This window comes from Cottoperca gobio, chromosome 14, assembly GCF_900634415.1.
Source record: "Cottoperca gobio chromosome 14, fCotGob3.1, whole genome shotgun sequence".
Taxonomy (NCBI): Eukaryota; Metazoa; Chordata; class Actinopteri; order Perciformes; family Bovichtidae; genus Cottoperca; species Cottoperca gobio.
In genome coordinates, this window is record NC_041368.1 from 6,514,367 (window position 1) to 6,527,045 (window position 12,679).

A 12,679-nucleotide genomic window follows, 5' to 3' on the forward strand; every position below is an offset into this window, starting at 1 on the left:
CTGATGCTCCAGGTGTGAATCAGTTTCTAATTGAAAGGTAACTATGTCTCCCTCAGCCCTGAGCCTCCGGGGGTCGGCCACAGAGTTCTATTAGTCTGTACCCAGCCTCTGTATCACCGCACTATGTGCTGCCTTGCAGTTATGTCTGACTGTTGACCTCTCCCTCTCTCTCTCTCTCTTTCGCTCTCTCCCTCTCTGTCTTTCTCCCTCTCTCTCTCCCCCCTTTCTCTCTGCAGTGTGAGGCGAAGTGTGTGTCCCATGTTACATTAGTGTCTGTGTGAAATGCTGGCCTGTCTGCCAGGGCCAGGTGACTTCCCCCTCCAGCTTCTCCCCCACACGCAGATGAACACTGGACATCAGAAATGTAAGTATCTCTGGAGACACACACACACACACACACACACACACACACACACACACACACACACACACGTACACACTACCACCAGCATCCCACACAAAAAAACAAGCTGTTACAATCCTGCCGAAATATTTTTGGGGTTCGAGACCGTGGATTTGTCTTCAAGTAAAATTTAGGATGAACTAATTTATTTGCTGAAGAACTGCTCCACGCCCCCCCACCTCCCAATCGCCCCCGATGACCTGTCCACATAGTGTTGTCCCATCTGTGTGCGTACTACAACACTGTCGCCACATTCATGTGTTAGATTCGACCATCTCGGATACTTTTCACCATCAGGAAGAGTCCGTCACTGGCAGACAGAATGCGGCTGATGATCTCGTAATGAGAGTGAATTTTAGAAGCAATCTGCTGCCCCGGTTTAATGGCAGACTAGTCAGAGCTGGCCCAGTTAATTCAATGTGTTTGAATTTCACAACTCGACTGCTGACAAACTTGGACTCTTGACAGCGTGAGGGGCAGCTACTAACCGGCTCTGACCAGTGACACACGAGGACATTAATGTATGACAAAGTGTCTTTGCGTTGTTCCTTGTCACGGTTTAAAAATATTTAATGTTCATTCATCACTTTTTAGATACATTACAATGTACATTTCCATTTTGTAACTAGTTTCCATAAGGGGAAAAATAATGCGTCTGCCCCGTGATTCGGATCCGCTCCTATGCTACACCCTTCCACCAAGTTTCATGAAAATCAGGTCAGTAGTTTTTCCGTAATCCTGCTGACAAACAGACAAAGAAACCAACAAACCCAACCGAAACGAGGTAACAATGAGCATGTGTGGTCTAAATGATGCATATACTATACTGTCAGTTTCTTTGTCTCTCCTACAGTGAGCTTTTTATATACTGTATACCCGAAAGATCAATCACTTCCCTGACATTGATTATGGCCCATTCAGTTGGTCAGCTTTATTTATTCAATCAGAAAAATTCTATATCTCCTTTTCCTCCTGCCTGTTTGTCTCCGAGTGGAAACTCAGCTTAACCCATTTCTGCAGCAGTTTTTTGTAAAAATGCTCCAGCTCATCAAGACTGTAATTTCAGAATCACAGTAATCAGCCAACCCCCAGGAGATCAGCAAGTGTGAGGGAGTCTGCTAAGTGCCAACGTCTGTTGCCTCACTCAGGCAGACTTGTGACATAGTGCAGCCATCAGCTACACCGTTTCTCTGCTCTTCCTTTATGTGACACACCAAGACACATCAGAGTAGAGGCGCAACTGAAGTTCAATTAGTTTTTCTGCCCAACATTGTAATCCATTTTGGTGATGGAGATTTCCTAGAAGTGTAATTTCAATCTATTTTTTTCCTCCTTGTCATTCTCTTATAATGCTTTTCCTATTCATCCGCTCTTCAAAGTATCATTAACAGACAGGGTGTTGTGGAGCTGTTTTTAATTTTAGGCTAAATAATTTTTATTGCCACAGAAAGACTCAACAAAAAAAACTGTACACTCTCAAGTTGCCTCTCTTGCTGCGTATTATCCAGCCCCTGTAAATCACCTCCTGGATGTGCGCAGTTTGTGCCGTTGTATTTTCTAATTCGCTGTATGCTGCCACATTCAGCCAGAACCAGGCCTCAACCCTCGAGTAACACTCTGCCGTCTCCCTCCTGGCTGTCCACAGGACTCCTTGTCTGTGCTGAGCCCCATCGTTTACCCAGCATGGAGGATCATTTGACAGCTTAACTCCATGAGAGGTGTGCTTGGCTGCTTTTAGGTGAAATTCACAAACTAGATGTCACTTAAAAATCTTTATTCAATACTCTGACAAGTTCCCACAGAAAGAAAGAGGCTCAGATGGAGAGTTTACATAATTAACTCAAATGTGTGTTCCCATTCGTCTTTCCTTGAGCACTTTCCTTTTAGCTACACTCTAATGCGGAGTCTTATGTTACAGAATCCTGTCCTTGACACTTCCCCCTCCCTCTATTTCCACCAAGAGCTCCAGATCCCGGGGCTCGCCGTGCACTGCCTCCTCACCCGCAGGTGGATCTGTGCAGAGCCATTTAAAGTTACGAGCTTGCAGGTTGCTGTCAGAGGCAAGGCCAGAGCAGCTGCTCTATTTATCATCAGGGATTGACTGTTAACAGACTATGGCTGTGAAATGTAAAGGCTGTCGGAGGAGTAGATTAGGTGTGCAAACAGACAGTGGGTCACAAAGAAAACGGCTCATACTTCAGGCAGGATGACTCGAGTACCACAAAGTGGCCCTCGGCTAGTTCTGCTTACAGGCAGAATAAACAGTGAGTACAGCTGGGCCACTTGGCTGATTTTCACATTTCAATCCCCACTGAGATCAAAAGCAACCATCTTTTCTTCCTCTCCGTCCCTATAATATTTTTCATTTTTCAAAAGGTCTTGTGGTTTTGATCTATCAGCATGCCAGGCTCTCCTCAAACGTCTTTAAAAATGTAAGGACGTGGCCTCATGTGGGAAATTCACATGTCTAATTCGATGCCGAAGCTTCAGACCTAATTTCATGCTCTTGTGTGAAAATTGCAATTTGCAGCAGCATGAGCCTCTGCCCCCTGCTGCTCAAACCTTGTTCAATAAAAACAGTAGTTTGAATAAAAGAAACCCTAATTAGTGCATGCTGACTGTGCACTTGTGTTCCAGCTAGCTAGCTAGCAGCGGGGTAATTAACGCATGGCCAGTCTGGCCTCTTTCCCCTGTTTCCCTCCTCGGGAACGTGCTTAGTTGGAGATCTGAGAGATGATATGCTCGCAGCTACCGGCTACAAACTTCACTCATATCCTCATTAACCCTCCCTTGGTACTTTAAGCTGTTCCACTAATCCAGGTTTCAGGTTAAGGTTGGAATGCTAATAAGCTACATTTGCTTACAAAAACACATAATTAACAGCTGCCAGAACCCTTAAACAGTTGTAAACAGCAAGAGGTCGATTTTATCCACTGTTTGGGGAAACTACTCTAAACAGCAATTTACCAAATTCACTGCACATTTTATAGCAGTTCTCTTAAACCCTTCGTTTTGATTTGCTTTTTTTTTTATCTCAAAATGCCTGCCTAAGCTTTGTTAACAATGTATAATCCCCTTTCCAATTTAATGGATTGGTCAGTTTCCAGACATTGACATTGCTTTCTTTGCTACTTGCCTGAGTCTTACAACTTAAATATAAAACTCATTACACAAGTGCCAGTGGCAAAGCAATAACTCTGTCCACAGTTACATGCTCGCTGCAGATTTTCTTGCTATATTTCTCAATCTAAAAGCAAGTGAAGCTATATTTCCCCTAAAAACCTATACACACATTTAGATTTATTTATCATTAATTTCAGGTATTATATTAAATTCATTCATCTTGTTATTCAGAATGTCCACAGATATGGATGTTCTGCTAAAAAAGCCTGGGCCATATTATTAAAAGATAACATTTCATTTCAATCTATCATGTGAACAGTTGGTGAAAATAGGACTTAATTAAGGATGTACCGAATACTTCAAAGCTTTGAAGCTTTATTCATAGCGTTGACATTCAAATTCTAAATCAACTTTCAATTTTATTTTAATTAAGAATATATTTGGCATGTCTATTCATTGTGTTTAAAGCTGGTATTTCTGTACAGTTGCAGATGAAGATTTGGCTACACTAAAATGACTAGCATTGTACTATTTGTAAAATGAAGTGGTGGCTGCGTAGGATTGTTTCTGACTCGTGTGATCCAAACATTTCCTATTGCAGACTGCAGAGCGTTGTAAAATCCAAAAGTCCACATTTAAAAAAAGAAAAGATATGGAATCATTTACAAATTCACAGCATGTTTTTATGGAAATGTTGTGCTTCAAATGTTTGCTCTCCTGCTTGCCGCTCACAAAGGGAGGCACGCACCTGTATTGTATACCACGGGTGGTATATCTAACTATACAACAACAACAATAACAAATATAATATATTTTTTATCATATCATCAAATTCATCACCCTAAACACCTCCTTATATTTACACTTGAAGTTACTGCGATCTTTAACATTTATTCACGCTGTCCACAATCCTGGTTTTCATCCAGAAGAAACTTATTCCCATGAAATGATCAAATATTTTTTATTCATGTGCAACAGCTGACGGTACTTTCTTCCCACCTACTTACAACCTTTTCTACATCTACATTGACATGAGGCTTTGACAACAGCTGAAGACCAAGGAGGCTGTGCCAGAATCTCACAAGCTCTAGATATATCTTGAATACTGATGGCAAACTATGGAGGACAATGACTCAATAAATAAATCAATATGCCATTAAATGTACAAAAAAATAACAGTAAAAACAAATGTAGGTTGGAGCCTGGCTGTGTGGGAGCAAGGCATGTGCATTCGATCTAAGCTCTCCTATGTTGATCAACCAATAGGTGATAAATTGACTCGATGACAAACTTTGAATGACAGCCCCCTCATTTACATACGGTAGAAGAAATGTATAAAGAAAATAATACAGATTGGGGAAATAAAAAGGGGGGAAATAATACAGCAATTTAAAATAAATGAAAAATACAGTAAAAAATAAATACATAAATCGATTTGTCACATTTGATCAATTAATTAAAATATTATTATTTATTTTAAAATGGCAAAGAGTAGATAGATTTCTTAAAATGTTATGTATGCTAAATGTAATCTGTAAATGAACTGGCTTTTTATTTATTGACTGCTTATGTCACTATGAAAACCATTATTTCCAACTAGGTCATTAATCATACCTGTGTTTGACAGGTGAAGTCCATCCTCAGCATGTCTGGGAGCTTGTGTTCATTTATCTGCGTTTGCTTACCCTGGCATTTATCCAGCGACAGACATTAGGCCTCAGTGATGGCGGGTGTCAAGCTCCAGCTCCTTGGCCCAGACCCCTGCATTAATGAGGCTGCCATCAGCAGGCTGAACACTCAGTCACAGCAGCCCCCTGTGTGCTGCCCCATACCAGCCCCGCACATCGCTGCCCATTGTTTCCTGTTCACAAATAAAGCAGGAATTAATTAGCCAGTTGGCACAAACTCGTGGTGCCGCCGTGTCAGAGCTCGCAGTTCAGCTCCATGCCTCATCCCTCGAGCCCAGTCTGCCTGCTGTGAGACTGAGCAGAACGGCCACAGCTGCATGAAACCACAGAGCTCTGCCAGCAATTCAGACATTTCAAATTACGGCTCACTCAACAACAGAGAGAAGTAGCCTGCATGCTGTAATGATGACGTCTATTTTACCTTCACTAAAGTGCCCTGCTCAAAAATAAATGAAATGTGTCTCGGTTACTAGTCAGAATAGTGATCCTTCTCATAGATCAGCTCCACTCGGATCGGAAAGCGGTGATGTAAGTAGGTCAGACTGGCGGGGCTGAGGTGATGGGGACAGTGGGAGCCTGTCATTCTCTAAAACGATTATTACTGGCTTCTATTGTGTCAGTGAAGAAAATGGAAGTGACCAAATCGAACCATGCAATCACGGCCATTATGCACCGACACATTAGCTAACACCTGCATAATCCTGTCGCACATTTTGAAATGGGCTCATAAATGAAACTCACACATGCACAGACACATAATCGTGTTCACATTGTCACGTCGGCATTGTTAAATTTAGCCACGGTGCTTAGCAGGTGTAACAAATGTCTGCGAGCTGAGGCCTGGGAGGTGTTCCCACAGATCAGAGATGCTGCTGCTGTGTCTGATTACTTGTCTGCTGTCATGGAGCTCTGCGCTCTGCGTCAATCTCTTTCTTTCCCCTCTCCCCAAAGCAGCCACGGGGGACCATCGCTGCCTTTGCTCATTCTTTGTTTAGTTTGTGATTCAGTAGCGAGCAGCCCCCCCCCCATCCCGTCCCGTCCCCCTCCCCTCAGACACATACTTATTGTTCGCCCGGATGCTGCGTCAATTAAGGCCACTAAAAGCTCCTGACCTCAAAGTCACAGACGCCACCACAAAATTGGATTTTAGACTGGGTATGTGTCGGCCGCAATAATTCAGCTGAGAATGAGATTGGAAATCTCTTTTTGTCCTCGGGGAGCTGTGAGAGTTTTCAGAATAAAAACAGTGAGGTATGGAATATGAGCGCGCTGTCCAAATCAGGTTCCTCTCAGCTGCTCAGATTTCAACTGATGTGCTCTTTTGTGCCATGTCTACCTGCATGAAGTTGTCTCATTGTGCCTCTCTCTCTTTTCTTACCCCCTAATTCTCTTCTTTCTCTCTCTGTCTCACCTCTGACCTGTCCTGTCCTCCATCCCAGGGGACACCACACAAAGGATGAGATCCGCTCCGTTTCCAACCCCTGCAGAATTGGATGCATTTGCTAAGAAGGTCGCAAACAACCCCCTCACCATCAAGATCTTCCCCAACAGCGTCAAGGTCCCCCAGCGGAACCACGTGCGGCGTACAGTCAACGGGCTGGATACGTCGGGCCAGCGCTACAGCCCTTACCCTTCCTCTCAGGCCAGTGCCAAGACAGGCCTCCTCGCCGTCATTAAGGTGCCCACAGTTAAAGGCATCCTAAAAGATTTTGACGGCAGCCGGGCTCGCTTGCACCCTGAAGTCGTCATGAACTCCCCCACCGGACCCTACCAAGTGGCTTCGACCAGCACTTTAAACCACCACCCTTCTCTGCCGAACCTCACCCGGCTCCAGCAGAACTTACCCCTTCAACCGCAGAACGCACCTCAGACTCTACAGATGCCCCTCCCTCAGCAGCAGGGTCACAACCAGAGCCTCAGACACCCTCCCCCGATGGCCCAGCACCCTCAGGGCCCACCCAGACTCCAGACTCTGTCTCAGCACCCAGCCCTCTGCCACTCACAGGGGCCCCCTACTGTCATGCTTCTGCAGCAGCAGCACCTTCAGCAGCAGCCACCACCCGGCCTGCAGGGGAGCAGAAAGCTGCCAGATGGCGAAGTACCGCCTAATGTTACCGTCTCTACCTCAACCATTCCACTATCCATGGCAGCCGGGCTGCACCAGGGGCACCAGGCCAACCTGAGCACCATCGTGCATCAGATCAACCAGTTCTGCCAAGCTCGGGCTCAAGGCGCAGGTGCCACCTCCATGTGCGAGGGCCAGATCGCCAACCCCAGCCCCATCAGTCGCAACCTGCTCATCAGCGCTTGCTCTAGGGCTTCCATGCACAGCAACCCCGCCACCCCTGGCTTTCCGCCACATAACTGCATTATCGTCCCTCAAGACAAAGCCACTGCCCCAGTGGGAGCTCACCCCCCACACAGCGTGGCTATCATGAACCACATGCCTTCCAACCACAATGATCTCAAGCAGCAGCAGCAGCAGCAGCACCACCTGCAGCAGCATCTGCATCAACAGAGTCAGCAGCAACAACAGCTACAACACAACGCGCAGCAGCAGAAGATGTGCTCTTGGAATCAGCACCAGTTGTCTCATGTACCCCACATTCAGAACGGTGGGACCCACCTCTGCAAGCAGCCTTCCAGGGACCCCGCCTTCCATTTTAAGGGCATGGGCTACCCTTCAGAGGTGTGTGTGGGTCAGCCTTACACACTGAAACCTCCCGTAGAGAGGCCCACGCCCTCTCCCCCCGTCGTCAACAACAACATCATGCCCGGCCACATGGCCCACTACACTAACGGTCACTACTTCCAGTCCCACATTTGGAACAGCAGCATCCTACCCACACCCAACAGTGACAGCTCCGGGTCTCAGGACATAGCCATGCCATTCCACGGTGCGGGCCCAGGGGGGTGCACCACGCTAGACTGTGGGCCCCCTGGGGCTCCCCATTACATGCTAGGACCGAGCTCCTCCTCCTCCCAGACTAATCTGATGCAAACGGCAGATTACTTGGGTGGGGACTTCCAGACGCCCTACTTCCGCGATCAGAATCTAGGGTTGATGGGCAAGATGCACAGGCCTCCTCTGAGCAGGGTAGGTCCAGAGGTCGGGGATGGCAGAACCGCTCTCATCCAGCACCCAGGGTACAGATAAGCTATGTCCTTGTCTTCACAAGTTATCAAAACCCATTTGTTTAGTCTTAAGAAAGGAAACACATGAATAAAATAAAATTGATAACTTAAACTGCTAATGTTTAAAGAGGGTAAATTAATATATTTAATGAAGTTTTTCTTTTTTCTTTTTCTTTTTTAAAATAAATCTTGCAAGTGATCAATTGCTACTTTCATTTTTGTTAATGAGTGCTCGTACCTGGCACTTTAGGGAACTTTTTCATGTGCGTGTGTATACACATCTGTACTGTGTGTGTCATTCCCTCCTTCCTCTATTGTACTATCTGTGTGCCTGGGTCTTGACGGACGCTGCGATATTTCTACTTCAGACCTATCTGTGAGGTTTTCTTAAGCATGTAAGAAAAGAAAAACCGATAGATCCCTCACTGAACAACTGCAACATCTACTGATGTTTTTTTTTACAGGGTCATGTCAGGAATTTTCGGCTCAGACTAGTTTGACATATTTTAATTTTGGTGTCAAAGCTCCAGTCTGATAGTCACTTGAAGATTAAATACAATCATTTGAGGACAGAAGAGAGAGTTATAATCTTGTTTCAGTGCAACACCACCACACACTGGAGACTACAAAGTACAGCTAGAAAAGCTCATGCTCATGTACACATAGGTTTTTTGCTTTTTAAATGTAATTATTTATTTGTATAATAGGACTATTCCTCTCTGTCAGTTAAGGAAGCATGTAATCAGGTTGTTTGTACATAGTCAAGCTCCAGCAGGGAGCAAATATGTTAAAAAGTCGATGCTCTGTCCTGCTGAAAATGCTGCAATGAATTCAGGTGTTTAAAAAAAATAAAATATTTTTGTCAATGCCAGGAAGGTTTGGCAACAAGATGGTGAAATGTTTAGTGCAGAAAAGGTCATGAAAGATTAACTTAACCTTAAAATGGCCAAAGTCATGTAAACAAGGACACACTGTTATGAAGATGTGCCATTTATGTCTTTCCTTTTCACATTGTTTTTTGTAACCATGACAAACGTATTACTTGAATGTTGAGATTATTTGTTTTGCAGTAATTGAAGGGGGAGGTTAGTAACGAGGAAAAAACTCTGTAGTAGAAGAAATAATAGTGTTACTAATGTCATGTAGAATCGAGTCTCGCCAGAGTTTTGATCCCGACAGTGGAAACCTGAGTGAATTAAGTTTTTGTGTAGTTGCTACTGATTCTGATGTGAAGTCTGCTCGAAAAGACCAAATTGATCACTTGCAAGATCACTTGGAGAAAAACAAAAAGGACTTTTAAGTTTAAAGTGAAACAGCAAATGCATTGTTTATTTTATTCTACACTGGCTTACCTACTAGACTACTGTAACTCTAAAGTTTAATGATTGTGTGTGAATGTTGCCTGCTGATGTGGGTGGAGTTAAGTGTGTGTGTGTGTGTGTGTGTGTGTGTGTGTGTGTGTGTGTGTGTGTGTGTGTGTGTGTGTGTGTGTGTGTGTGTGTGTGTGTGTGTGTGTGTGTGTGTGTGTGTGTGTGTGTGTGTGTGTGTATAAACACAATGACGCTCATGTTTTGTTCACCTAACTCCCTAACAGCCCTTAAAAAGCCTTAAGTGTTTGGTCCTTGGACTTCCCTTGAAAAATGAGCATGGTTTTAATGAAAACCCCAAATAATAAGGAGAAAGAAGATGGTAAGGATACACAGAAACAGCAATTTCTTTGGTTTCTTTTTTTTCTGGCTTTTTTCTTTTATTGAAGTTTTGTTGACCTGACAGAGAAATTCTTTTAGAAATTCTTTATTATGGAAAGCAAGAAAAGGAGTAATATTTTGTAATTATATATTTTAGCAATGTGTAGTTACTGAGCTGTAACCTTTTTTTTTCCAAGTTTCAAAGCTTCAGTTTGCAGGTGTGACTATTTATAATACTTGATTTGCTTGTTATTTAAATTTTATTTTCTTCTTTTGTTTCTTGTACTATTGCTGTGAAATGGAAGAAGGTCCACAAGCCTTTCTTTTGTGTCATTCTGTACGACAGATAAGAGGCAAGAGAGTGAGAGTTGCGCTACTCTTTTTGTAATATTGTAATAATAAAATAAAGTTCTAATTTATGCTTTGAAATGAGTCTGAACTGTAGTTTGGAGCATCTGCAACACTGATTTAAACTGACACTGACAACAGGTGTGCACTTTTCTCTTGCTCCCTTCACTCTGCATGAGCTCATTAGAGATACAGCTACTTAAAGGAAAACTTGACCCTCTAAATAATCATTTCTGTATCAATTACTCACTTTGTGTTACTTTGAATTCTTGAAGAAAACGTAGTTTTTCTCGCCTCTACGGTGAACAAAGATTCCAAAAATAGAGAAAAGTCTTGTTGAATTAAAGTAAATTGATGCCGCGTTCAACAACAGCAAAATGATATCAAAACATCTGTTTACAACTCACACAACTCGTGCAGTTTCATCCAAGTCTCATTTATCCAGTCATATATTCACTGCTTCACTAAAACTATTTAAAACACTTAACAGATGTTTATGCACCCCCATTTACTTCAATTTGTCAAGAACTTTCTACATTCTTTGGCTTCTTAGTTAATTGTGGGTGCATGCGAAAATCAAGGTAACACAGGGCGAGTAATTGATATACAAATGATCATTTTGGCGGTCATTCTCGGGGTTTCTCACAAAATCAGCCTTACAAGTGGCTGAACGATTCCAAAGGCCCGCTTTAACCGTTTATCATTTCGTCACCTTCTTAATCACTTCTCCCTCCAGCTCTTCTTTGCTGGGTTTTTAAATTGTAACTACCCTATTTACATTTAAAACTATTTCTCCCCTTCATTCTCAGTCATCTTGATTGATGCCTAATTATGTGGCAAATTGTCGAAGAACTGATAACACTGGACGGGCATGACATGTTTCATGGACTGAAGGTCCTGGAACTTCCTCTCCTTGATTGGCAGAGCGTGTGGAAACATTCTGATCCATGCCAGCAGGTTATTTGGCACCTGTAACCTCTGTGGCAGTGCATCCCACGCAGAGTTCTCTGAGAAGGATAGCTTGTAATGGACCTTAGCATCACTGCTAAACTGAAGAGCCTGCAAATTATGTAGTCGTCATTGTTGCATTCAATGGTACTATGCATGCTGTCACCCTCAATGTGTGTGTGACCTGCAACAAGCTGCTTCTGTGTTATAAGTACCCCATATTTCCTGGCAAGCTCAGAAAATGCATTTTCCACATTTGCATTGCGGTTCTGATAACCACAACCATTGCTCCATTGATTTCTGGATGGTCTTTGAGCACACCTTCAAAATGGCGATAATGAAGGTGTGCTAATACCTCGCTACTGTACCCTTGCAGTACCCTTCCTTTGATTTCAAGTCGAAGAGGGTAAAGTTATGGACCTGCAGTTTCGTTTTGTAATGCAGACAGCTGGCTTGGGTTTTTGGACACATCAGCACGGCTTGCAAGTCCATTGTCCAAACGGACTCATTGTTCGCAGAATCCTTGTTGTGGGATTTCTCTTGCCTCGCTTCATCTTTCTAGATCACATGTGCATCATATTCGGCCTTACTGATATTCCCATGTTTGAATGAAACACAAACATCACACTGATCTTTTCGCGGAATGAATACGGAATACTTTCTTTCATGGAACACGTGTGAAATGTTGTATCCCAGCGGCCCTCACTCCAGCAGCTGCAGCTGCAGCTGCCTGTTGATATTCCCAATGTCGAAGAAAGGTGACAATAAGTGTCGATGAAATATAGTTTGAAGAGACAAAATATTAAGAATTGAAGCCGACAAACGCAAAAGTTACTTTTCCTAGTAGCTAATTACTTATTATAAATATGCAGTAATTGTAAAGTAACTGTTACTTTTTGAAAGATTAGATTAGTTTTTAGATTAGTCTGTATTGTCCCAGATGGAAATGTGTTCATGCTTCATGGAGCTACAGGAGCTATTTAGTGTCTGTAAACCACTGGGAGGCTTCATAATTAAACTATAACTTGTGAAAGTAAAACACTAAATAACTACACAACATTTATAGCCTAGCCTATATTACAGTAAACATCATCACTTACCAATAGGGGACGAGCCCTGAACCATGGAAAATAACTTCATTTTATATAGCAGAAAATGTGACTTAGGCCATTTGTTTATTGCCTAAGTCACACTCTTGAGATAGGCCGTTATACTAACAGGGTAGGAACAGCCTTATCTGTTCAGTAAGGATCTAGGCAGAGGTGGCATAATGAAGAGATGATTTAAGCAAAAAAAACATTTTCCTCAAAACATGACTTAGGCCATTAGTTTAAGAAGGTGACGAT

The 12,679-nt window shown here is 43.2% G+C and overlaps 1 protein-coding gene across 8 annotated transcripts in view; it reads left to right on the top strand.

The window, feature by feature from the left end:
• The window catches only part of fam222ba (family with sequence similarity 222 member Ba), a 37,271-nt gene extending 26,818 nt beyond the window's left edge, over positions 1-10,453 (top strand). For all 8 annotated transcript variants that reach the window (XM_029447535.1, XM_029447540.1, XM_029447537.1 and 5 more), the window contains 2 exons: positions 237-364; positions 6,654-10,453. In XM_029447535.1, the coding sequence (XP_029303395.1) occupies positions 283-364; positions 6,654-8,371 (1,800 nt within the window). In that variant the 5' untranslated portion in view covers positions 237-282 and the 3' untranslated portion in view covers positions 8,372-10,453. The remainder of the gene's footprint in view (positions 1-236; positions 365-6,653) is intronic.
• Positions 10,454-12,679: the final 2,226 nt, after the last annotated feature.